The following is a 27,338-nucleotide window of genomic DNA, read 5'->3' as shown; positions in this document are numbered from 1 at the left end:
ACTGGAAACAGCCCCTCCCCCCTTTTTAAGGTACCAACATTTAAAATATTGTACGATAGTTCAATATATAATGAGTCCATAGCTCTACATTTTCAATTTGGGCTACTGAAGCAAGTTCTCTCCACTGCTTTACTCAAACTGCAAAGGAGGTGGGGGAAAGCCTCTCTTTTTTCCCTTTTGTTTCTCTATTTTAAAGATTGTGTTTTAATTTATTTCCACCTTGTCATCTTCTCTTTTGACTAAACAAAACCTCATTTAGTTAAGATAGCATTCAACCTTGTGCAGTTCGAGGTGCTCAGCACTTCATAGGGACCAAGCCCATACTGACTAATGGTGGTTGCATTTTAATTTTGCAGTGTGTGTTGAAAGTTATCTACATAAAATATTAAGAATGGAATTCCTGGCTGCTCTACCCCATTCTCAGGAAGTTATTTTTAGCATAAAAACTAAAATGGAGCCTGCTAATTTTTTCCCCTATAATAAAGTTTCCCCAAAATCTGTGCATACCTGTGAAATTATATTTATATAAAGCCAAAGTTGGTTATTCCCATTTATCCTCCCCTCATGAACTAGATCCAGATACACAGTATCAACCAAAAGGATCTGTTTTACTTGCACATAACTTATACCTTGAAAAGATCACACTTGGTAGGATGTTCTCAGTGGTATATATAGAAGAGATCATAGCTTTGCAACTTTCCTACATATCAGTTACAAGGAAGACTGAATTTTATATATATAAAAACCTTCACTGTGCCATTCTACCACTAATGGGCAATATAAACCTACAGTCTAATGGGCAACCATTTCAAGACAATTAATTTTAGTATTTTATGAACACTTAATCAGGGTGACTCACAGATATTCTGTTCAAGGGATGGATTTAAATCAGCATCTTTTGGGCAAACAGCCAAGCATTTTTCAGTGATGCTATCCAGCCTCAGTACCGGTTTGTTAGCCATCATTTCATCTGTGCATTTTTTTTTAAGTACAATTTATCTTCTTCTATTGGTTTATCAAGAACATACTGACTATACATAGCTTACCAATGGCATAGCATTGCTCTCCTTCACATGTTATTGCTTTCAGCTACTTTGATATTCTATGAACATATATTCTGGCAAAAATAATCACTGTCAATTGCCCAAGGAAAAGCGCCAGGGATTAAATGCTCTGAATCTGAAACTCAAATGAAAAACACATTCAAGCTACATGCTATGACTATTGTTTCTGTCCAAGGCCTTTGTCAAGCTAGGATTTTTTCATCCAAATCAATAATAAGCTTTTGTTCCTCAATGCGAGACACCTCCACCCACAAAATAGAGTAAAAAAGTTACTTTGGAATTCATACTTATGAATTTTAAAAAGAGGTTCCTAAATCTGAATTTGTTTCAACTGTTGTTTTAGCACAGGCTCTGCTCCCTGGTAAACAAAGGTTCAAAGATTTCACTGGAAATGGAGCTGTACACCTTAAAAATTACTAGTATATTTTAATTTACCAATATAACCAAAGACATTCAAGAGCCTTCTCAATATTAAATAAGAGTGATCTGATTTAAAACGATGCCTTCCTCTTTTAATAACTTTAACAGCTGATGTGGAAGAATTATTTTCTTCTTCCCCAATCTTTTCATTCTCTCTCTCCCCATTTTCTTTCTAACAGCTGCTTTTGTTGTTGTTGTTGTTTTGTTTCCCTCCCTCTGTTCCTCCCTCCAGTTACAAAGTTGGGGGTGGGAGCACAGGGTGCTAAAGCACAAAGCAGTACTTGTTAAAAACAGAATATATCCAGGCAAGTCGCCAAATTTAATTCCAAACAGCCCGGTTAGTGAGTGGCTCTATGCTAAAATGGAATACAGTATTGGTCTATCTGTTTCTAGGACAGAATGTCTCCTATGACTCAAGGGTAAAAAATGAATTTCATTCGGGAAAGCACCATATCTGCAGGTCTTCAGGCTCAGTAAAAAACAAAGTGAAAGCTAACACAAGTTAATTGTTCCACAGATATTGCAGATAAAGTGGCACTGTACTTTGGAAAGAATATTACTGAAATTTAAGTTACTCTCTAGAATAGAGTTCTTAACAGCCACAATATGAGCCAAGTTCTGCCACTCTCACTGAATAGTACCCTACTACCATTGACTTGAATGGCCTTTGCATTTAGTTCTTAAAGCAATCATGCTACTCACCAAGTAAGGTATTACTCAATAGCATAAGAATGGCACTCTGTGGCCCAATACATACAGTGGTACTTTACCCTGGGAAATAAAACATCAAAAACTTTGAGGCTGGAACATTAAACTATTACTAAGACTTGTAGTGAAAATGAAGTGTCCCAAGTTTAGGACCAGTCTGTGAATCCCTTACATTGGTAAGCTGTTATTCACCAGAGATTGGAGTCAATGGGGGAAAACCCAAATGAGGAACGGCTCACAAATGTGAGTAAATGGCTCAAATGGACCTTAGATTTTCAGATTAGCTTGGAAAAGAGTGAGGGGGAGAAAATAATTATTCATACTTCAGATTTTGGTGTTTAATAGTCACACATGCTTTCACTTTTATAATTTGCTATACAGTCTTATTTGGGGTAGCAGATGTAAGAGTAAATATAAACATATATTTAGCACTTTGGATGAGTTACTGACTTGTGAAACAGGCATGAGGGAGGCTACCTCCCACAAGGTTTACAACTTTTTTCTTCCAAAATAATATCTTCCTTATTACTGTTAAGTTTGAAAAGCAAAAGCAAATGGGAATACTCATTTCCACAGAAACAGATATTTATGCTTACATTTATTTAATGTATAAGTTATAATTAATAAATAATACCCAGCATATATGGAGCATTCTTCATCAGTAGATCTCAAAATGCTATCTAAACCAGGTCCAAAGCACTCCATAGACCCATCCCCAAGCACAAATTTGAGAAAACTCCCTTCTTACTTCCCATGACAAAATTTAGTTATCCCCTTCCCATGCCATGCCATTTTTCCCCACACACATTTTCCTCTGACACAGCCTTTCCCATTTCTTCTGCAAACCCCCTACCCTATGAGGTTTCCCCAATCCTCTCCCCCCACCCCAGCCCAATTCATTCACTCACCCAGCTACTCTGACTCCCCGCCTGATGCAGAACGATTAGCACCAACTTCATGTAGCAGATGTTGTTCTTCCCCACCTCAGCTGCTGTACTCCCATTTCCTTCAAACTGAGATTCACGGGGGCATGAGCACCAGAGTCACTTTGCTAGCCTGAGCCAGTAACTGCTGGCTCCCCTCCAGAATCTAAATTATTAGATTAAAGGGTCAGAAGGCCACCATCCCAACTGATCAGGCAATCATTGGGGGTGGGGTGGGGTCAGTGCTAGTCACTGTTCCAAGCACCTAGTCAAAGGGCTGGTGGGAATGGGGGGAGGAAATCAATCTAAGATAAACAACTTCAGCTACTGCATTGGACATGCTCTGCATTGGTCACCAGTTCATTGAATCCCCAACACTGCCAGCTTCTCCACTATTTCTTGGTACACATGATCATTTCTGAAATTCTTACTGAAGCTGAACGTCTTGCTTGCCTCACACCAGAAATTTACCACAATCTGACTGTCATCTTGTGACGCGGCAACAGCACATTTGGCAAAGGACTTCTTGTCACTGGCCATAATCAACGCAGTAGTCGGTTCAATCTACTTCCAGTTCAGCAGTCAGAATAAAATGGAAGGGTTAAACCCCGAGCATCTGTACTTGAACCAGGAGGGTTCCTTGTTTCCTCGACATCAACTGGCTAGTTTGGGTTAGAAAGGCCAACAAACAGTGTCCCATGGGATTGTGGGATAGTATTGGCAGACTCTCTGGACAGGAGTCTGGTGACCTGACCGCGAACTGTATCCACACTACAAAAGGGATCCAAGTCCCAGTGAGACTTAGGCTTAGACCCCTTCCTCTGGCCAGGTCCTACGGCCTGGGTACTGAGCATTTACTGGGGGAGAAGAGGTACAACTACTAGAGTAAAATTGACTTACTTTTACAAATTTAAAATTTTGTTAGAACCACTATACTTTCAGTCTTTTATTAATAAAATTGTCAGAATACCATTGTTGTCCAGTACTACTGAAAAATATAATTTTTTGGCTACAACAGAATATTAATTTTTTTAATGAATCCCTAACAGAGTGACTAGAATATTTACACACTAAACACCATGTTAGGAGAATGTGCTGTGAACAATCAAATTCTGTGTTGTCAATGGAAAATTTAGCATGTCTCTGAAGCCACCAAGATGCCCCAATAAAGCTTTGTCTACATTAAGAAATACAACAAAAATAAAAATAAAAAAACCTAAACCATTCCCACTGATAAGGCTCCACGAGTCTCCAGCAATTTTGCCACAAAAATTACATTTAACTAACTACAGAACAGGTGATAACACTGGTGGGAATTTTCTGATAAAATTCCCTAGAGCAACTTAGTTTTTGTAGTTTCCAAAACACATATACTAACACAAAAAACAAAAACAAAAAAAACCCAGTGTGCTCATTTCACAGTACTGTATGATTAGTTCCACTTCTTTCAATTTCATGTACAGAATGTCAAAGGAACTTTGCAATTTTGTTTCCAAATTCTGCACATAAATACTACTTCTAATTTTTTTCTATTATATTAGTGCCTAATATGTGGTCTGTGTGGTCAGACCCCGGGGCCTGCATGGAGCCTCCCCCACTCTAAGCCATAATGTCAGGATCCGGACCATAGATTCGTAACGAAGTAATTTTTGCACTGTAGTAATCCCTTTAATGTCTTAGCAAAGGACAAATGTTATGGCATAACGCAACAGAATACCCATTTTTATTTTGTTTACAGCTTTGGGGAAGGAGGAGGAGAGAGGCTTGTACACAATAGTCAGAGTTGATTAAATGCACTGATGTTTGGCTGAAAAAGACCCAGTTTAGCCCCCTGGGCCTGTCTGACCCACTAAACCAACCCACTCCTAACTTTTTCTGTTAGTACAAAGTTTGTAATCTGAAAAAAGCAGAGTTAAGACAACAGTGAATGTGGTATTTACATCACTTTGGGAGCAGTAATTTTCTTACCTGAATTACTAGAAAAGTTTTCCCAAAGTTTATTTCTCTTTAAAAATTAGACACATGCTAATAAGTGAAATACACAGAACACAGCATTTAACCAATATAACTTTTAGTTTTAATGATTCTTGGGTAGTGAATGTATGCCTTTATTAACTAAAGATATTATACACATTTGGGTGTGCAATGAACTTATAGTAAACGGTCTTGTTTTTTCCAGAGGGAATGAGTGTGAGAAAATATTTGGGGAATTGCAACTATAGCTTCACTACAGTGTCAAAAATGGAAGAGGAAAAAAAAGTTTCCGGCTGGCTGTCTAAATGACACACTTCTAGGTATTTTTACCCACTGGAAAACAAACTAAAATCTGTTTTTTTCCCCAACTCTGCCTTCACCAATACACCTTCTGAATGCTATTGAAGGATTTTATCAGGCTGTCTATGTTTAGTTTCACTGCCCTGACAGAAAGATAAAGATGCGCTGCCTTAAAATAAATGTTTTGGAAGAAAATATCAAACTTCACCTGGAATTTCACCCATACACCTGGCTAGATTCACCAGAGTTTGTGCTGTCTTACGCATTTGCTGATGTAAACCCTGGTGGAGATTGCCAATGGCGTAAAGTTCACAAGGGAGCCAAGGAGTGTGGTGTGAAGCTGCCCCAACCTAGTCCCTGCCAAACAGCAATAAGGCACTAGCACCATCTAGGAAGTGAGAAGCATGGGCTGCAACGTTGCCAACTCTTGCAATTTTATCACTAGTCTCAGTCATCGTGTTTCTGAAACTTCAAGATATGAAGTTGGTGTATTTCTGAAAGCCCCAGCCTCTGGAGTCAAGTAAACACGTGAGAACCTCAGTTTCCATTTAAAAAAAAAAAAAGTACCTTTCCATCCATTCCAGCAGAGGAGAAAAGCTTGAAAATGTAAAATGAGTGCACCCTCTGAAAGAGTCACAACCCAGAAGGTATGTAAAAAGAGCCCAAAATGTATTTTACAAAAAAGTTTAACCCACTCGTGATTTTTGAGTTTGACAATTCTATGGCTGGGAAGGCAATGTAGTCAGGGCAGGCACGGAACGTGCCCATTCAGTGCTTCCTGACAGAGGTTCTATCGGGCTCCATCAGGACTTATTTTCTACTAAGGAGACAGATTTATGAGAGAAAATGAAGGGAATATTAATACTTGCTCCCTTAGGGTATATCCACCCAGGAGGCCAAGGGGACTCACTGGCAATAGATGTTAGTTACACCATCCTGCAGCAACTTCTGCGAATAGGTACCCTGTTTTCTTCTGTTTGTACAGCTCCTACCGCAATGCGGTCCTGGTCCATACCTAGAGCTCGTAGGTGCTACAGTAATATAAATAAATAACTATCAAAAATGAAAATACCACCACATTTTAGTCTATCAACCTTGAAACATACATTAATTCTATGTTTGCAGTAGAGACCTCTGATTTTTATTGGAACAGGAAATATCAGTTGCATGTAGTCAAAATCCAGTGCCCTTTTTATAAAATGTATTTTATCTTTGAAAGGCAAAAGGGAATCGAACTGCAGAGGAGCCTTATCTTTAAAAATGTGATGTTATTGTACAACCCACGTGTTGTCCCCCCTTTTGGAAAACCATTAAGTGAGGGGAATGTATTCTGTCTGATTTCTCCAACATCTGAGAGAGAACACATCTGCAAATTTGTAAGGCAGTTATTGATACTATCTTAATATATAGAACTGGTTTCATTTTACTGCTGGAATATTTAAGTCAGAGGAAATAAAAAAATACATAAGAGAAAACGTACATGGCAACAATGTACATCTCCACTCTCCCCCAACCCAAATCTGGTTTCCAGTTTCTTATTATTGAAGATTTTAAAATATATAAAAGTTATAATAGAAAATAACTGCCTAAAAATGGTTTCATCTGCTTGTCTGAAAAAATATCTTCTACTGTTTGTTCTTCTGCCAACATCAACTTCTTAACTGCTGTAAAAACAAACAATACTGATAAAAACAAAGCATTTGTTCCACCAGAGAACACAGATTAAGGCCTTAATATGCTACTGCACAGTAATCAGGACAAGTCAACTACAGATATCGCAATACAGTGTTGGGAAGAGAGCTTAGAAAGCCATTCCTTTAAGACTGTATCTATATGTACAGCACTACAGAGGTACAGCTGTACCGATACATGATACAGATAACGAGGCATAATAAAACCACCTCTCCCCCCGACATAGTGCTATGCTCATGAGTGCTTAAGTCGGTGTAATTTACCTTGCTCAGAGGGTGGAATATTCACATCCGAGTGACATAAATTTTGCTGACATAAGCTAGGTTTACACTACAGCCTAAGTGTTTGTGTTTAAAATGCATCATCTAATCTGAGTAGCAGCCAAGGCGCTCTAGACATGTTCAAGTTGTAAAAGTACATTTGTTTTACGTCTTAAACAATGTAAAGTTTAGGTCATACTTTTGACACTGTAAAGTAATGACACGTATTAGTAAAGCTAAACACTGCCATGCAATTTCCAAATGGAACTATTTGCACAGAATGAACAGGGAGAAGGCAAGATATGAATATTCAATGGCTACTACTCCAGTAATTAAATTAAAAAATCAGTTGCAATTTTGTAAATTTTTAACAGCTTCAATCTAAAATGAACACACACTTCCTTTGTATTATACATATGAAAACATCCAGTGTAAGGATATAGCCATCCAGGAATTCTCATGATATCATTAGTCAGTATTGGACATTCAGTAGTTTGACATTAGAACTCCAATACATAACATCCTTGTGCTACACTATGGCACAGTAGCTATTTTATTAAATCTTCCACTGCTGCTTTTTATGAAGCTTCTAAGCAGCAGTGTAAAGGGACGGTGTTCTTTAAAGAGCGTACTTTCCATAGCACTTGCAAATAGGTAGTTAATGTGTTAATATGTCAAGCTAAAGCCTCAAAATCAGTGTCAGAGGAGCACTCAGTACATTTATGGTGCAACTTACCTTTTCATCTCTCATTTTCTGGCTCCCATACTCCAGGCTTTCCGCAGATCACCAGCTTTTTCACATCATGCTATATGTCAACTAAAGTTGCTATCTGCCCGATTTTTATCCAGACAGTCCGGTTTTTGGCTTCTGTGTTCATTTAGGGTTGCCAGGTATCCAGTTTTCAGGGACCTGGCAACCCTAAGTAGTGTCTAAGAGGCACTCCATTGTGCTATCTAAACAAAAAGAGTCCCTGCCCTGAAGAGTTTAGTTTATTACACTGCTACCCCGATATAACGCTGTCCTCGGGAGCCAAAAAATCTTACCGCATTATAAGTGAAACCGCGTTATATCGAACTTGCTTTGATCCGTTTGAGCGTGCAGCCCCGCCCCCCCCGGAGCATTGCTTTATCGCGTTATATCCAAATTCGTGTTATATCGGGTCACATTATATCAGGATAGAGGTGTACTATTATATTTCAGCCTACCAGTCTCTGACATATTACCTGGAATATTTCAAGGCAACTGTTTGGATAAATGCATATTTAGGTTATTTGCAGACTAGTGAAAAGTAAGAGAAAAGACAAAAATTTTAATTTGATTTCATGTATTTGCCCTTTCAGTTTTTATATATATATATTAAAAAAAAAATCTACGTGTCACTTTATGGAAAGTTTCTGCAGTTTGTGTTTTCCCCTAGATGGACTGAAACAAATTTAATTGTGTAGTCATGAGTGAATAACTACCAAGCAGCTGAATTTGCCAAAATACTGGTTTTTTGCTGCATTAAATCAGACTTCTTGTTTCTGTGCTACTTTTTCTCATTTTTTTTTAAATTGAGGCATAATTACGTCAACTTCTTCACATGGGGGGGAAGAATGGTCCAGTAGTTTAAAAGGGGAGCCTAGGCTGTGGAAGACCTGGGTTCAGTTCCTGCCCCACACCACAAACATCATGTGTAACCCTGGGCAAGTCAGTCTCTCTGTGCCTTCATTCCCCATCTGTAAAATGGGGATAATAGCACTGCCCTACCTGACAGGAGTATTGGGGTGAGGGGATAAATACATTAAAGATTGTGAGGTGCTCAGATACTGCAGTGATGTGGGGCCATATAAATACCTTAAATAGATAAAAGTCTTACAGCTGTCAAATGAGACATTTAGTAAATGTGAATGTTAAATGTTTTGTTTCCAAGATAGCATTGTCACTACTCTTTTTCTCCCAGATTTTGGATTAAGGTTATGAACTACATAACTTCCACCCCTCCTTTCCCCCCCTTCTGATATTGAGAGGAGGAGGGAAACATAGAAGGGTTAAGAATACAAAGAACATAATCATTTTCAGCTGCTTTGTACATAATATTATGTTGCTCTCCTGCAGATAGGTGTATGTTCATATAAATACAAACATACAGTTTCCTTTGCATGGAAGCTATTGTCTGTCTACGCAGTAAATCACTGAGGTCACACTTTTTTTACTATCTTAGCCACTCAATTGTATTATCTCACAGTCTCCTAAAACCTTAGCCTGTACAGTTTCTTGTAGTCTCAGCCATATTTGCCATTCAGAGTGATGATTTACCATCAAAGGATATTGATCTTCAGTTTTGGACTGGCAGCGGATGGAGAAGGGAGAATTCCCATACCTGTATGAATTTTTAGTAACTACTCTTCATTGCCAGGCCGAGATGTTGGCATCACAATCATCGCTAAAACTGAATTCATAGTGAAATGTGGTGTGCAGTCTTAGGTACTTTTAGGATTCCGCTCCTGGGCATTTAAATGGCATCAGTAGCCAGAAATGCATTTTATCATGTTTCAGCTGACCAGGAGGTTGCACTTCTTCCTTTCTGACGTAAACGTGGCCTCTGCAAAAGTCAAGCCTCAAGACTACAAATGCAATGTGTTTTGCTTTGTATTGACAAGTGATACCATGAAGACTCTCCAGATGATAAAATGTGAGACCACCTTTATTCTAAACAACCCAGGGTGTGGAGAACAGATGACCCTCGTGCACTCTGCCTGATAGTGAATCTAATTTAAATTTCTTATCTTGATCATCAAGGTCTTTAAGGAGCTTTAGCCTGGCTTATCTCAGAAACCATCTTTCTCTCCTTGACCATGACCTACCAAGAAAGCTGTGCTCCATGCAGAAACTGTTGTTAATGATACCTTCGATGAAGCTTGTAAGCTGGTAAGAGTTCAGTCCTTCTTTGTAGCTGACTCTCTGCTACTATCCACTCCATAAAAGATTAAAGTGGCCAAGGCATTTTGCACTTTCAGAACAAAAGACCTATCTGTTCATATTAGCTTCCCAACAATAACTTCTTGGGGATGGTATGTGTGTCACTTTCTGGCCTTCAGGGATCAGCTAAAGCTGTATTTTCTCCCCAGAAACATGTGTGTCACACATTCTCACTTTGTGCCATTCTAAGCGGTGACCATTGTTAAATCAAGATTGGATATTTTTCTAAAAGGATATGATCTAGGAATTATTTTGGGGAAGACTCTATGGCCTGCTATACAGTGGGTCAGACTACATGATCACAGTAACCCCTTCTGGCCTTGCAATCTATTAATCTATGAAGCAAGGCAAAAAGATTAGTCTTCAAACTCATTCTTATAATTTTGGATGTCCTTAATGATAGCTGTGCTATAAACAACCAGGCATATAATATTTTAATGGAAATACTTTCTCAAACACAGCTACACCATTGCATAAAAACACAATTTTTGTGCTAGTATAAGTTATTGACTAGGGTTTCTTCTAAAAACCAAGTTTGCACACCATGGTGGCATCCATCTTTATAGGTAATCAAAGTACTTTTTAAACCAATGGACCAACATACATCACAGAGTGGAAACATCTGGAAATTTTACACTGGTTCAGACCAGTTCCTCTTTCCCAGTCCCATTATGCTTTGTAGTTTTACCCCACAGTCTCACTTCTCCTCAAACTCCCATAAACCAACTGGTAATTTAATCCCTAAAATATCATCGTTGATGTTTTAAATTCCAGCTATTCCCTCTGCAACGCACATATCAAAACTAACTCAGTGGCTTACCATCAAGTTTTCATGAGATCGTGCCTCGGGCTTACCTTTTGCACATATGGTGTGAGTTTGCACTAGGAAACTTGGGCATTTCTCAAATGTTATAATGGCAATTGTTCCCTCATGGAAAAACTGCAGCAGTGCCAACAAGCTTTGTTTTTCCCTATTAGCTATGGTGACCGTTAATGTAAAACCAGGAATGTACTAACTGGAAATAATTTAAGGAAATGTGTAACTATCAGTACCATATACCAATTAATTTGAGGTCACATTACTGTTAGGATAAGAACTGTCCTCCTGTGTCCTGAATGACTGCTGTGCCTCTGATCTAAATCCTCTCTTCACAACCAATCTCTTAGCTCAAGCCAAGAGAGAACTGCAGAGTAATTAAAATTAACCTGTATTCCTTCAGAAGAGCCTGCTTTGAGTTAGGGCATTACTAGTCACTTTGTCAGGGTTTTGGTCAGGTAACTATCTTTTTTCTAAAACCCAGTTGCTTTGAAACTTTTTGTTTGTGTAACACCCTATGGAATAGTACCTATTTAGAAGCTATATGAAGCTACACATTTCTGTGGAGAAAGTACAGCTTTAGCTGACCCCAGAAGACCAGCAAGTCTCCAACAGGGTTCTGTAAGGGGTATGGCATCAGTAAAGCTTGTTGGCAATGCCATTATGACACCCGAACCCAAAGTCAGGTTACCGTGAAGAGGTGCCGATAACAGAAAATAGATGTAATTACACAACACAAAATGAATGCAAAACACAAAGGTTAAAAGCAAAAAAGAGTATGCAGTGAAAAGATATTTTCTGGTCAAGATATCAATCACAGACCCATTAAATATGAGCTGCTTATTTTATTTATTCTAGTAAGTGACTGAACGTAAGTAATGAAAATAAGTGAAATTTCCTACTGCTCAGTAGCTAGAAATGATTGGGGTTTCACAGACATAAGTGAAGACACAGAAGGAAGACCTACAGTCTGCAAAGGATCATCTTCTTAAAAGTTAACTTCTGATAAGTGCAATTACCACAGGACTTTTTGCACAAATATACAGTAACATGAGAAGTTTGTAAACATATTCAGAACACCTCTCACCCTTTAAAAACTTCTTTCCAGTTGGCTGAAAACAGGTGAACATCATTATATATGCAGCTGATAAACTTTAGTCACACTGCTATACCTGAATACTTGGAATTAATCCTTTCTAGATAAATGGAATAGCCTTAACTTGAACCTCAGCCCACACTCTGCTCAATTAGCAGCAATAAGGAATTCAGCCCACCTTTATGATAATGATCTTATATTTACATTTCCTCAAACAGATCCCAGAGAACATCTGAAACTTTACTAACAGGCTGGGGTAGGAGATTGCTACAATCATCCATCAATGATACAGAGCCATCTCTGGGGTTAACCGCTTGCAACTTTTCACAACATTATCACACAGGAAGCGGAGAATACCATGTCACAATGTAGTACTTGTCCACTAGGTCAACATTCTACACATCCGTATTCTTCATTCATGAAACAGGCATAAATTGGATAGGCTATCTGCTACTGTAGTTTGGGATGAGGCACCCAAGTAAGACAAAGCTACAATCTTCCACCTGAGAACACCAATTGATTTTTCTTGTTAATGAGCACAATAGTTTAAAAATTTGAATGAATCAGTAACTGTACCCTTACAGTTTGAGACAAATGCTTCTTCACGACTTGCAGTTGACTTCAAACTCTCAGCACCCTTTTTGTTACCCCTGACATGGCCACAGTGATGTGAAGGACCACATTAGTCACATTTCATCAATATTTTCAGACAACATATCACACAATATGATCGTGTATCCCAGAAGTCTTCCAGATATGGAGATACAAACACACAATTTGGTGAAGAGCTGGTTTTTCCCTCTTTCCTAGATCCCAAAAGGAAAGTTGATTCTACACACTTCTTTGATTTAATCATCTGCTTCTAATAGAATACCCTGCCAGCTTTACCTTCTTTCTTGCTCATGTTCACTGGGGAATGCTTCAGTGAATCATTGAGTCTTGTAGCAAGGGTCCCTATGTTCTTTTGGAGAGAACTCTGGAGCTTGGGGACTCCTGCTTTCTTGGTACCTGGTCTCTGTTAGTCACAGTGTACTGGAGGAGTATAAAGGCCTTGGTGTTCTTCAAAGAGAGTCAGCCCTTGAGAAAGTATGGACCTGTCCCATTAACGTATCTGTAATAGAACCAGGTAATGATTCCATTAGAGAACGGAGAGCCATTGCAAGTGATAGAGGCCCAGCTCTTCAGATCACCCCACTTAAAAGGCTGTGTGCTGCACTAAGCACTAGCTGCAGCTCCCTTGTGAACTTATAGGTGAATCAAGTACAGAGCATTGCAATAATCCAGCCTAGAGGAAAGGAAAATGTGAACCACACTGTAGCCAGTTCCTTGTCTGACAGGCAGCCAGGATAGAAGGCGGCACTTCTGGTGATTGTCACTGAGCACCCAAGGTCAGCAACCGAGACTAGCAGGACCTCAAGGCTGTAAACTATCTTTACTACTACTGGGTAAATGCATTCTTTTGATAGGGAGGTTCCAAAAAGCCTTCAGTTGAAGCCATTCCTTCACAGTTTCTATCTACCATCAAAGACCAAGTATCACTTTGGTCTTTCCTGGGCTCAGCTTCAACCAGCTCTTCTTCAATCTCCTCCCTGCACAGAGGTGGCTGGGAGACAACAGTGTCAACACTGTATGAAAGGGACACACAGAGCTTTGTGCCACCAAGATATTGCTGGTACAGGAGATATCCTGAAATGATCTGGGCTATCACTTGTACATCAATGTTAAATAAGAGCAATGCAAGGATTAAACCCTGGGACTCCACAATGTTGAGAGGAGAAGCAGCTGTCCATTGTGACTCTGTCAGACCCTTTAATTCCCCAAATACAAGTAAGGAGATTCTACATTTGGATAAGTAGTCTATTTTACACAAGCTCACTTTGTCACATCAAGTCATTCTAGATTAAAAATTATGGGGGAAGAGAGGCCACAGAATGAACAAACATGAACTTGCGCAATATCTGCCTTGCAAGTAATAAGAGTCACGGTCATAATACATATAGATCAAACCAGCTAACTTTAAAAAGTTTTAAAAGCTTATGCTAGCCTAGCAAGTGTCTTTTTTTTATATCAATGATTCTAGGCCAAATTCAATTAACCTATGCTACGACACTTAACAGCGTATGTTTTAGTCAGACTAGTCTGTGATTCAGAGCATGTATGCAGCTTGTCACTCCAACAAGCACACAGAAGTAAATAAATGGCACATTTCCCCCCTATTCTCAACCTCCCATGTACACTTATCTGTATAAAAATGAAGGATTAAGCATCAATAGATATCTTTAAAAAGTATGATAGCTGAAGAGAAATTAAGCTGGCATGATGACATTTTTGAACCCCTAAGCTCTGCATGATGTTGGACAGACAGGGTTGAACACTCCAGGCCCGGAAAAATAGACTCTTGTTGTGAACAAATAAACGAATAAAAAAAAAATATCCTTCTCCCTCCTTGTCTTCCTACAAAAATATGATTTTCAAAAAGACAGCAAACTCTATAATCAATAGTTCTGTAATGGAACCATTTAGAGCTCTAGCGATATAAACTGAATAAATGTATTACTAATACCTTTCTAGACTTCTTTCCAACAGGATAGATGAACTTCAAAATGCAGTTTGTCATCTTAGATCTGTCATAAAAATCAGCCTATGTACCTACAGGCATCAACAAATAAATAACCACAATACTTACCAAAGAGCTAAACTATGCATGAAACAAGGCAGTTTCCATCCACAGTGGAAACATTTCAGAAAATGAATAAGTAGACATACTTCTAGTCTACATTACCACTGTCTTGCCTGAATTTTCCTGATATATAATTATAAAACCAAAAAATGTTACCATACAATACATACATTTTCAGAAGTCAGTTTACAACATCAGATGTGACCTTCATAATAACATTTTATACTCCTCATGTGCTGTGCTTCCCAACTGCCACAGAAACCGATAAAGCCAAGTCTTTAACTTACCTCCAAGAATTCTTCTCATTTTCAGACAACTCTCTTTACCACTTCTTTTTTAAACTTATTTCTCATATTAAATTTCCTTTATCTAAAAAGGAAAGAATCCTCTCACGAAATATGTAAGAGGTGATAATACATCTCAATAGCCTTTAAAGAGGCTACACTTATAATCATGCATAGACATATATTTGCAACTTTCAGCATGCACATATCAGCCAAATGGCATCAGACCTGAAGTTTTGTCTGCTCCCAGCTGCTACAAGCGAGTATGATGAGCAGCAATGAGGTGTACAGAAACAGCAGTGGCTCTTGGCCCATAGCACAGTGAGAAGAAAATCTGATGAAAAACTAAATGGGAGCAAAGTCTATAGAAGACAAAAGTTAAAAACCCCCACACTAAGTGATGGAAGCAAGAAAAAAAATGGGAATTTTAAAGGGGTAAATACACTAAACATCCTGGAAGGGAAGAGGAATGAAAGAAAAGAGCAATGTTTCCTGGGTTTATTGCAGCACAAGCAGGTGCCATTAAAATCTAAGTCTGAAGTGAAGAGATGGCCAATATTGAAGTAAGAAAATCATTACTAATGTTGGTTTCAGAGTACCAGCCGTGTTAGTTTGTATCCGCAAAAAGAACAGGAGTACTTGTGGCACCTTAGAGACTAACATTTGTTAGTCTCTAAGGTGCCACAAGTACTCCTGTTCTTATTACTAATGTTGGTTACTTTCATTTATGCTAGATGTTAGATTACAATAAAGATTAACAAGAAGCCATTTCTCCACTATATTCACAGTGTTTGCTTATATAAATATCTTGTTTAAATTGAACAGGTATCAGTTTTAGTACCTGCTAGCTGTTTGGCTATAGATTTAGCTGTTCCTATCGAAGTTAGTTTCCAGGAGGCTGACAGTGTAAATCAAATGAATTCCCATGCATTGGCCTTGGTAATAACACTATTGCAACAGTCTGAATGTGTAGAGTGGCTAAATATTACTTAGGTCATTGTCATAGGCCCTAGCCTGCAAGAAGATGCGCTAGTGCAGACCCCTCTGCTTGCACCAAATCAATGACTACAAGTATCAGAGGGGTAGCCGTGTTAGTCTGAATCTGTAAAAAGCAACAGAGGGTCCTGTGGCACCTTTAAGACTAACAGCAGTATTGGGAGCATAAGCTTTCGTGGGTAAGAACCTCACTTCTTCAGATGCAAGTGCAGATTAATGAACTTCACTTCTTCAGTCTTGCATCTGAAGAAGTGAGGTTCATTAATCTGCACTTGCATCTGAAGAAGTGAGGTTCTTACCCACGAAAGCTTATGCTCCCAATACTTCAATGACTACAGGCACTCTAACTTGTCTTTTCTCTTTACTCTTTATTTTTGTAATATGCACTAAGTAGATCAAGAAGAATATCTAATTCTCCACAGGTTATATCCACCCTCCATTTAGCAAACTAATATTTGTTATTGTATTTCTGATAAATGTGGCATCTTATTTTACTTTTTCATTCAGGCACAAGCATCATAATTACATCAACACAACCCTGATAACAGAGCATTTTTAAAGTACAGTGGCAAACGCAGAAGGCTTATTCTACATGTACAATATTACATAAAAAGGTCCAACAGTGTTATCCCACAAAAACAAAACTGGATTTTTAAATTTCTCTCACCTACACAGGTGAATTAAAACACAAAGAGTATTCAGTATAGAGGGAACATTAATCTGCACTGCTTCAAAGTCACAGTGACTTCAATGGGATGCCATATTAGTGCAGGGCTCCACTTTAGCACATCCTGTTAAAGGATCAGGACCTAGATTACATCAACATTTCACCTTCTTTAAAATGCTAATGTTCCTTTGAGTAATTAAAAAAAATCTTTTATATTTGTAGTTCAACAGTGAAGTAAAAAAAAAATCAATTTTATCTTCAAAGATACTGAATTCCAAGAGCATCTTCTCTAACTAACATAATACATTAATCCTGAGAGATTCCAAGCAACTGAAATTCATATTTTTGAGTAAGCAGAAATTGCGCATCTCAGGCCCAGGCCCTAAGTATTTGTAAAACATTTATGTAGTCCTCATGAAAGTAATTACAAATATAAAATGTCAAACAAATGATTAAGACAAATATATACAAAAAGCTGTGTAAGGGACCATATTGCTTTAAAAATCCGTTTCTTTCCTAGTTACCTATCAAATCACAAGGTCTGCCTTCCAGCAAGTGCCAAGAGCATCTCAAACACCTAACTGGTTGAAGGAATATAGTTCCCAGCTCTATTTAAAGTGAAGTCCTTCTCTAAAATGTTACTGTAAGAGTGACATGCAGCTCCATATTTATTGTCTGTCTGTGATTCCGGGTCAAATTTACTTTACAAGATGTTTTTCTAGCAGTCAGTCCTCAACACAGGATCTGGGTGGCAAGTTGGGCTCTTTGCTACGCATGAATCACCACCAGTAATTAAGAGCCTGTAAGTCAAATTCTGTATTGTTATTAACAGTGGTATCTCACGGTCACAACCCATGTATCTAGACCTTGGAGATGCAGGAGCATATGTGAGAGCAGAATTCCAGTTCTACTGGACCTCTTTGCATTTTTAAAAACAAACTTGTTAAAAAAAAATGATTTGTGATTATGGGTGTCCAAATTAAGATCTTAAAGAAGTTGGATTTTTAGAAAGTGCTGAGCTCCCACAAGCTAAAAGAGGATGTCTCAAGGAGAGCACAACACACACCCCCCAATAAAAAAAAAATCACAGCCCCTTCTGAAAAATCTTGTGCTAAAATATTACAACTAAAGTCAATATAAAACAAAGATATATTAAAAAATCATAATACCATGAACAAAGTAAAAAATGAGAGAGATGAAAAAGTGATGAATGATGAAGCATTTCATGTGATATAAAGAATAGCAACACACCATTTGACAGCCTCTGAATAACCATTATGTTTGGAACTATTTTGTAGAACACCTATTAGTCATGTAATTCAAGAAATGAAGCCCAAACATCCTCATATTCATGTAGCTCTTTGCATCATTTGTAAACATTGCTGAGGCTGCCATTTTACCTGTATGCATCTATGCCCAAAGCCCCATGTGAAACTGAAATGGAGTAATGCGAAGGAGATAGCTGCAGAAGCCAAAATGGGTGAGCACAGGAGAGACAGAGAGAGAGAAAGTGAAGAAGAAGGGGTCAGAGGAGAAAGTAGTCATCATAAAACAATATTGACTTATAACCACTCCTTCTGACCCAAGCATACATTTTTTGGTTAAGATCTATAATTACAAGTCCTACTTATACACCACAGTGCTTTAGAAAGTCCCTCTTAACTATCCCATATATACATATTAAGGAGTATCATCGACCTGACACACCAGAGATCACAGGGCCACATATAATCACATAGAAAGAGGCAACATAGGGCATAGGGCACAAGATTGATACGCAGGAGACCTGGGTTCAGTTTCCGGTTCTGCCATTGACCTGCTGTGTGATTTTAGACACTTCACCTCTCCATATGTCTGTTTCCCCTCCCACTTTTTGTCTGTTTTGTGTAAACTTCCCAGGGCAGAGACTGTGTCTTCCTGGGTATCTGTACAGTGCCTAGAGTTCGGTTGAGACCGCTGGGTGCTAGTTCAATTGAAACAATAATAATAATAGCAACATTCTTTGAAGATGTCCCTTGCTGAGTCAGTAGCTCTTTATAAATCTTAAATGATTCTCACCATTTGATTTTTTAGTGAGCTTCAGACCCAGACCTATTCCTTTAAACTCCCATTTCCCCCCACCCTAATCACTTTATAATGAAGAGACACTAGAGAGCAAGAAGCAGAAGGGAGGGTATTTTGATTCTTATTCTTTGGGCTCAACCCTGAATGGTTCTGAGCATCCTGGCAATGATCCAAGAAAGCACTTACAATTCTGCAAGATGCTACACACTCTGGCAGGATCAAGCCCCGTGTCGGTACCTTGAAGCAAACTGCTCTACACATCATCATTGCATTTTGTGTGGATTCCTTTATTTTTTCCCAACTGTTTATGATATTACTATTCTGAGCTACTCTTCTGTATCTTATAAATGGGATTTTACTATTGCTTTTGTTGATTTGCATTTGTTTTTCTCTTTCATTTCTCTCATCGGGGAAAAGCAGGGGAATAGGTGGCAAAATTATTCTTTTCCCTCTTCTTCATCTCCCAATGAAACTATGATAGAATTAATTTAAGCAGCATATATATTACTTGCAATGCTTACAGCTCTGACACCACCACAAGTCTGAAGATTCTGGAGACAGGCCCAAGTGATTCACCAAAAACCTAAGTCTTCTGAAGTTAAGCAAGAACATTACTACTCCAAAAGGTGAAGCAACTGTGAGACACTAAGGGAAGAGGGAATGCCACAGACCCTCACCCACAGGAATGAATAAATTTTTCTGGGCTGAGGGGTAGACTGAATGGGGAGAAGTTGTTGATGTGTGGGAGAGGATCACGAGGTGGGGGCATTAATGGCATACACAATTACTGGGGGGGGGGGGAGCAAGATTAATAAATTATACTAAAAAAATGTAACAGGTTACCTGCTGGCATAAGCAGATGCAACTTCACAGAAAACAATCAGCTTACACATACGCTAATGTGGCCTAATAGGTTTACATTTAATACCACTGACAAAGGCGAAATGCGCACCAATGCATACAGACCACATAGGGCTCTATCCACCACGGACGCCCCATCTAGACGGTGAATACTGAGGACCTGGTCTCTGAGCCTCGCTACCGTAGGTTTTAAAACACAGTGTAGATGTGCACTAAGTGAACATATGAAAGTGTGTATGAACATGGTGATGTCACCATGCTGATGTATGTGAACTAAATAGACCATAACCAACAGGTCAACATGCCTGGATCCTGTTTCAAATTGGCTTTAAAAAAAAAAAAGTCATAATGACTGTTTTAAGATAACTGTTAATACTGAAGCAAAGAGAAACATTTCTTTTTTTTTTTTTTAAGAGGAGATGATTTGTGCGCCCCTTTTTAACTTTCTACAAAATTTCATCTCAGATTCCTTTGGAAGACTTATGACTTTTGATAATTTACAAACAAGAGAAAAACACTAATGTTTGGAGTTATCCTGTTACATTTGTGCTAGTAACATCCAAACATACTTTGTAGAAACATTAAAAACATCTGACTAGAGAAAAGCAAGTTTAACTGCTGAAGCACTTTCTCTTAAATGCATTAAAAATGACATCCAGACTTTAACCAAGTTTAAATGTCTGAGTAAATTCCTGTGCCTAATTAGAACCATTTTAGGAAACAGATGATCAAAGCTACCATAGCTTGTCTCTTCAGATGACATAGTCCAACATGGTTCTGTCCTTTTAATAAAGATTGGTAAATACCAGACTGCAAAACTCAGAGGTATCATCATTCACATATGGAATAGCAGATTTCCTAAATTACTCAATCTCACCCTTAATGACAGAGAGACAGTCTGTACACTTGGTAAAACCATTATAGCAATGTAGGATGATGAGAAATGTGAAGAGGACATCCTCTTGTCCACCCCCTTCTCATGCACACAGAGGAAAGATTATAATAAGAAATAAAGTACGTTTTATGATCAAATGAGGTCCAGTGGATTTAGAGCAGAGAAGGTGGTACAAAGTTTTAGGATTAATGGACCTTCCCTGAGATGAGATTACCGGTAAATTAAACATCAATTTCTTAATTTTAGCATCTATATTAAAATATTGAGAAAGATTTAGAATGGAATGGACCATGGGACTCTGCAATAGAACTCTAACAGCCTTAATGACCAATACTAATCAGATTTTACAATTACTGTGCCACACAAAAGGTTTTAAATCCTGCCTGGACAAAATGTACAGTTGAATAGGAAGAAAGAGGGCTGCTTTTCTTTCTGGATTTGCCTCCAGCTGTTTAGAAGAAGAAAGTATAGTTTAAACAGTATTCGAGCCAACCACAGAAATAACAAAATCAAACACATGTCTACCCTTTTCCACTTCAGATCAACTCTAAAGACTCATTACACCTAAACCAAATTCAAGTATTCTTTAACAGCTGTATACTGAGTTCTCCAACACAACCACCTCCCGCTTGAGATTGAATGTTGAAATTATTGTCTACTGGAAAATGTTGTTCTTATCCCCTTTGAATAGTGTATTTCTCTTATTGGGAAAGAAGACCATGACGACATTCTTCATTTCTGTACTCTACAGTCTTCTCCTCTTTAACAAGCCTGCCCTGCCTCACCTCCTTTTCTCATTTGAATTCCAAGGCTGTTTCAGAGAGAGAGAGAGGGAGGGAGGGAGGGAGAGGGAGAGGGAGAGGGAGAGAGAGAGAGAGAGAGACTTCGCAGAATTTGAATTTTTTTTTTTAAATTTCAGATGATGTTAGTTTACTTGTAAGCATTTTTTATTTGTATTGATTTAAATGTTCACAGTTATGGAAAACTGTATGTGGGAGGGTCAGGAAATTATTTAATGACAACAGATTGATATTCAAAAAGTTAAAGCTTTATAACTATTAAAACACAATTTGTCAACATCACATATCAAAATATATATCCTTAAAATCAAACTCCTATAAGTTCTCAGGCAGCATTTTTCTTACTTTGACTAACTGTAAATTTCAATTATGATCAACAGATATTTTTCATCAGTGTGTGTATAAAGTGAAACCAAAGTTCACAGACATTTATTGATAAACATCTAATTCTTCTAAGCCTACATATATACACAACTTTTAGTACTGGGAGAGGGGAGGAGGTGAAAAGAGCAATATAAACACTGTCCTCAGGAAGTACGATACTGTCCATTCCCAGCTTAGAATATCATTTATGCAGGACTTTTGGACTGTTTTTGTTAAAATTCTGTATGTTTTCTTTTTGTTTTCAATTTTCATTTATCAAATGACAAAACTAGATCTGAAAAAGTTTATACCCAATGTTCAGAAATGTGTGTTCTTCCCATAAGATGCACAAAACACTAGCTGCGCATTTCAGAGAGCCAAAAGCCTATAGTGAAAATGTAAATTTTGATAAACACAATGGGTCTGATTTTCAGAAGTGCCGAGTACTTTAGAAGCCCAGCAAAGTCAGTAGGAGTTGTGGATTCTTGGCAACTCTGAAAATCAGATTTAGGAGGTCCCAAATTCTAGTCTTCCATGAGAGTTTTGCCTGAGTACGGACTATTTTAATGGGCCTAATTAGAAACAATCGATCTCGGGACTTTTTGGACTATCCAAACTTTTTTTGCAGTTTGATCATTGAGTATGCTGTATTAGTTTTAAAATTACAGTGATGAAGCTCAAACCAATCCTGGTTAATCCTAGACATGATCTGAGAGGTAGTCAAATTAGCCCTAGACCACATAATGTTGAGGCAACTGTTATGCAACAGCATGAACAAAATGTTTTATTCACAAAGTAGTGTAGCAGCAGCTGACAAGGATATGGTCTTCACAACTCCTCCTTGAAGTATTTCTTGTAAAACTATGTTTAAGTCCCCTTTCCTGTCCTAAATTTACCAAATTAGTTAAATGTTGTGTGTAATTATGTAATCTGAGAATAAAGCTTAAAAAATAAAAATATTGTAAATGGAGCATTTATAGTTGTAATTGTTAGAAAGAGGGTTAGGAAATTTTTCATTTTTGTCAGTGCACTTCCTTTTCCTAATTGTCTGCCTTATGGGTCCTTCTCTCTACATTTTAATTAATATATGTCATATTATTACAGTCTAGATATTTATTTTAAACTTTTATTGACAAAATTAAGTCTGAAAGTTTTAGATGATTAATACCAAACATGGATTAAATGACATTTTTGCAAAATGAATTATACATCAAGATCTATGAAAATTAAGGAATTATTAATCTCTGTAGCTCTAGTTAATGAAGAAACCAATTATTCTACAATACAAATTACCAAATCTCAAATATATGCCAAGTATACTGATAACTGATACTTTTGGATTGGAAATAGGTTCCCCACGTTAGTTTCAGTTTAGCTTACAATTATTTCAGGCTTACAGATGACAAAAGAAACTATTTTATGTATATGTATGTATTTCTATTTAATAAATTGAACCCACCAGAAATGTAATCTGATGGGTAAACTTCTCTATTTTCTAATTTAAAAGAGAAATGTTGTTTTCCCCTTCCTTTCCGATTTTTGCTCCCTCAGCTAGCTCTGCAGCAGCAAACTACCAGATACTATTCAAATATATGCTGACATCAATCCATGATGCTGAAGCAAAAAAATGTTTCAGTATGAGGGACTTTACAAATTGAATCTATTAAACAACAGCTTCCATTTAAAACAGAACAAAAAAAGTTTGCCAAATGGAAATGGACAGATATGAAGGAAAGACATTTAAGTGGATATTAGAGTATTACACAATAAAAACCAGAAGGGGGGTTTGTCTGTTACAACTTTTAAAGTTGGGAATATGAAGAGAATCAATGTTAGAGGATCTTCAGGGATAACTAAAACTAATTAAAAACATCAGTAAAAACACCATAACGTTTCAGGAGGCTGATTGTCATTAGCCAAGTGTAAACAAATTAAAACACCTAGAAATTGAAAAGTTGTTGATGTCATTTAATTTAACAATATAAAGCCACAGGAATTTCAGTTGTTTTCCTTTTTGGCTTTGGCTAAGTAATTCTGTTCCATTTTTTAATTAAAATCAGAGATGCTGCCAGCATCAGTATGTGCACATTAACACACACACATGAAATGACAGTTTGGTTCCAGCAGGGACAACCTCCACGCAATAATATAATGCTAGTGTTAAACTGGACCAGTCAGTCATCTATTTGGACAAATATGGCTGTGTTTTTGGTTTCTATCAGTTACTTCAAACTTCATAACTTTCATTGTTGTTTAATTCACTTTGTTTCATTGTTGATTGAAATGGAGATTTAAACCTTGTACACTAAAAAAATCTATTGTAAGGAATGTGAATGCAAAATGTGTGTGGTGACTACTGAGTGACCCATCTGTATAATGGATCTCTTATATGGGCCCCACTCTTGCTCACACTAGCTGAGAAACACACACACACATAATGTTTTTCTCAGCTAATGTGAGCAAGAGTGGGGCCCATATAAGAGAGTCATTATACAGATGGCAGAATTTGAATTTTGAATTCTGCCATATATATATATATGAATGAAACTGGAAGCCAGTCTTTAACCTACTTCCTTTCCTAACCAAGACTTAATTTATGATCAGATGATTAGACAACAAAACAGAACCCAGCTTATAAGATTTTAAATTGTTTCAACACATTGCCTCAAAAACCTAAAAGGTTTTTCCTAGTGGTTAAATATAATTATTGTTTATAGCACCACAGGTACACTTTGTACTTCATAAGCACGAAGATACAACTCCTTACCCATCCTCAGATGCCTTCCTCTTTCTGCCTACACAAACTTTACATTTGTGTCTGGATTAATGTTTTAGATACTTGTAACAGAAAGGAAATTCATAACTAAAACTTTAGGCATTGAAACACACAAAAAATATAATACACTAAATCCCACTGGGATTCCAATAGAGACTTGCACACAATTAGTAGTTCATTACTAAAGGAAAGAGCTACAGAAAAATTATGAGCACCATGAATTTCAAAGTTAAGGCCAGATATAAAACTGCTTCCTTTGCTATCACTCCTCATTGTAGAGGTATGTGTAATCTGCAGTTTCTGTGCAGATGGCCATTACATTACCAGTCTGTAGCAAAGGAAAATATATTCTCTCTAGAAGCACATTAGGTACATTAATAGTCATACAAATACCGTAAATCTAGATACTTGTAATTGATGCCTATATACTTTAGACAGTCTGCCTGATAACCACCTTAAGAGATTTTGCTGACTGCAGTGTTTCAAATGTTTAGGCATGACAGGAAGAACTTACACCAGACCTAATTCATACACTCTCATCCAAGAAGCTTTAGGTTCAAACGTTAAAAAAAAAAAAAAAAAAAAAAAAAAAAAAAAAACGCACTCCAGCTGGAGTTGATTAGCTTCTCAATTTTCTGTTAACTATATCAGCTACACTCAGAACACAGTAACATAAATACCTAAAATACTTGTATTTCTATCAGCACACTAAAATGCTTTTCAAGTGTGAAAAAAAAGAAAGAAAAAAGAGAGTTTGTGTGCATTCAATATTTGTTCCACTATGTACTAAGTTCAATTTTTCTTCATGGACTTCCAGCAGATCCATTACTTTCAAAGTAGCAGACCAACTGACCGTTTAATGAAGCGAGCTTTAAGTCAAACAAATCAAAATGAATAGCAAGATGGGACAGATGACTTATAGCCAAGCATGAATACTTAATTCTGCTTAGTAGGGAAATCATTCTGAAAAGAAAGATCACTGTCCTTGGCTAGCATTGTCTTGGTTCATCACGGAATTCAACAGGCTGAAGTGATTTCCGAATTCTCTCCCTGTGCCTCCCTTTACGCCCCCCCCCCCCAAATCCTTGCCATAACAAGTTGCCAAATTGAGAGATGTAGAGAAATATTAGATCGGATAAGAGAATCCAGACACACACAAGGGGGGTGGGGTTACTGTTAAAGTGTCCCAATAACAGTGGAGAAACTATGGACTCAAAGCCGGGGAATAAAACTTAAAGGTAATTGATGTATATGGGTTTCCAGTGCCCTCTCTGGGTGCCCAGACCCTCCCACCCTCAGTCTATCCAAACTGTGGATCCCCTTCCCTTGCTATGTGTCTCCCCCTTCCCTCCTAGAACATTATGGGCATCCACATTAACCCAAGCAAGGCTCACACTGAAGAGTCCACTGCAGGAAAGTCTCCTAGGACAGGCAGCAACCTGGTCCCTACCTAACCGAAGCGTAGGGCGAGCACCTGCTCCTGCCCTTCGTAGGGAAGGGGGCTGGTATCCCTTAAACTCCCCGAGGCACAGATGGGGCTCACCCCCTGCCCCTCCTGACTGCCCCCTTACCTCCTGCTTTTTACACACACCCTATCCCCATGCCCAACCCTTGCACCTGCGTCCCCCGGCATCTCCTCCCTGAGCATCCCGAGCAGCCCATGCAAAGTTGGCTGCAAACTTCAAGGCTTTCCCCGGCTGGTGGGAGCCAGCAGAGCAGGCGGGAGCGGGGACCCCCAGCTCGCTTACCCATGGCTCGCTCTTCTCCCTCGGTGCCTGCGCTGCCTCCGGTGCGGGTCGCAGGCTGCTCAGCGGCGGCCTTCTCGTGCCCTCTGCCCGGCTTCCCCGGGCGGCGCGGCGCGGCGGGGCTGGAGGCGGCGAGCTCGGGGGCAGTGGCTGCAGCGGCTCACACACACTGGCCGGCTCCGCTCGCCTGCGGCTGTGCCGGGGAGGAGGGGGCGGGGACAGCAGCCGCCTGCCGGGGCTGGGGAGCCAGAGGGAGGCAGGACCGGGCGGGAAGCAGCCCCCACCCCCGCCCAGACAGGCACGGGGGGTGCGAGAGAGGCTGCAGCGCCCCCGGAGCGGGGGGAGCCCGCGGGTTGGCTGCCCTGTGGCAGGGATTTTTTTTTGGCGGGGGAGGCAGTTATGTGTAAGGCGGATCACTATCCTCTTCCGATTTGCCCCTCTGGGGCAAGCCCCTCTTGTCCTGCTCTACCTCCGTGCAGTTATAACAGTGCCCCCCACCCTGTTTTCTCCCCATCATAGATTTCAAATAATGGCAGGTGTGAAAGACATCTGCCCACCCCCAGCCTCCCTGTGCTTTACATGTAATCTACCTAGCTTCTCATACCTCCTTCAGCACTTTGAGCTCCTGGCCCTAAATGTCTAATAATCTCACCAGCCCCACATTGTGTTTCCTCTCCTCGATTTGTCCTTCGGTTTGCCTTGCTACATACTGTCTATTACACAGACAAGCTATTTCCCTCAGTCTGCACTGTGCAGAGCTTAGAGGCTGCCAAACTGGCCTAGTTTAAGGTCCCCATCCTGTTCCCATTGCAGATTCCCCATTGATTTTAACAAGAGTAAGACTCAGGTCTTTTATGAATGAGACTTCCAAGAAGGATAAGTGAGAGAGAATTAAAAGTTTTACTGAAGAACACACAGCAAAACCCAACATAGTAAGCGTGAGAGCCTTTTTTAAAGAAAAAAAAAACCTGCTTTAAAATAGTCCAGTTTA

At 38.8% G+C, this 27,338-nt stretch overlaps 1 protein-coding gene across 4 annotated transcripts in view; it reads right to left on the bottom strand.

Annotated features, from left to right (window-relative positions):
- GPM6B (glycoprotein M6B) overlaps window positions 1–26,634 on the bottom strand; it is a 130,741-nt gene extending 104,107 nt beyond the window's left edge. The window contains exon 1 of one of the 4 annotated variants that reach the window (XM_005287831.5): window positions 26,351–26,634. In XM_005287831.5, coding sequence (XP_005287888.1) covers window positions 26,351–26,354 — 4 coding nt within the window. In that variant the 5' untranslated portion in view covers window positions 26,355–26,634. The remainder of the gene's footprint in view (window positions 1–26,350) is intronic. The other 3 variants (XM_065580648.1, XM_065580646.1, XM_005287827.5) reach the window with 3 other exon arrangements.
- Between the last annotated feature and the right edge of the window lie 704 nt (window positions 26,635–27,338).

The sequence above is a fragment of the Chrysemys picta genome, chromosome 1 (assembly GCF_011386835.1).
Source record: "Chrysemys picta bellii isolate R12L10 chromosome 1, ASM1138683v2, whole genome shotgun sequence".
NCBI lineage: Eukaryota > Metazoa > Chordata > Testudines > Emydidae > Chrysemys > Chrysemys picta.
Note: the sequence above shows the minus strand (reverse complement) of the source record. Positions and strands in the feature narration are given on the sequence as shown.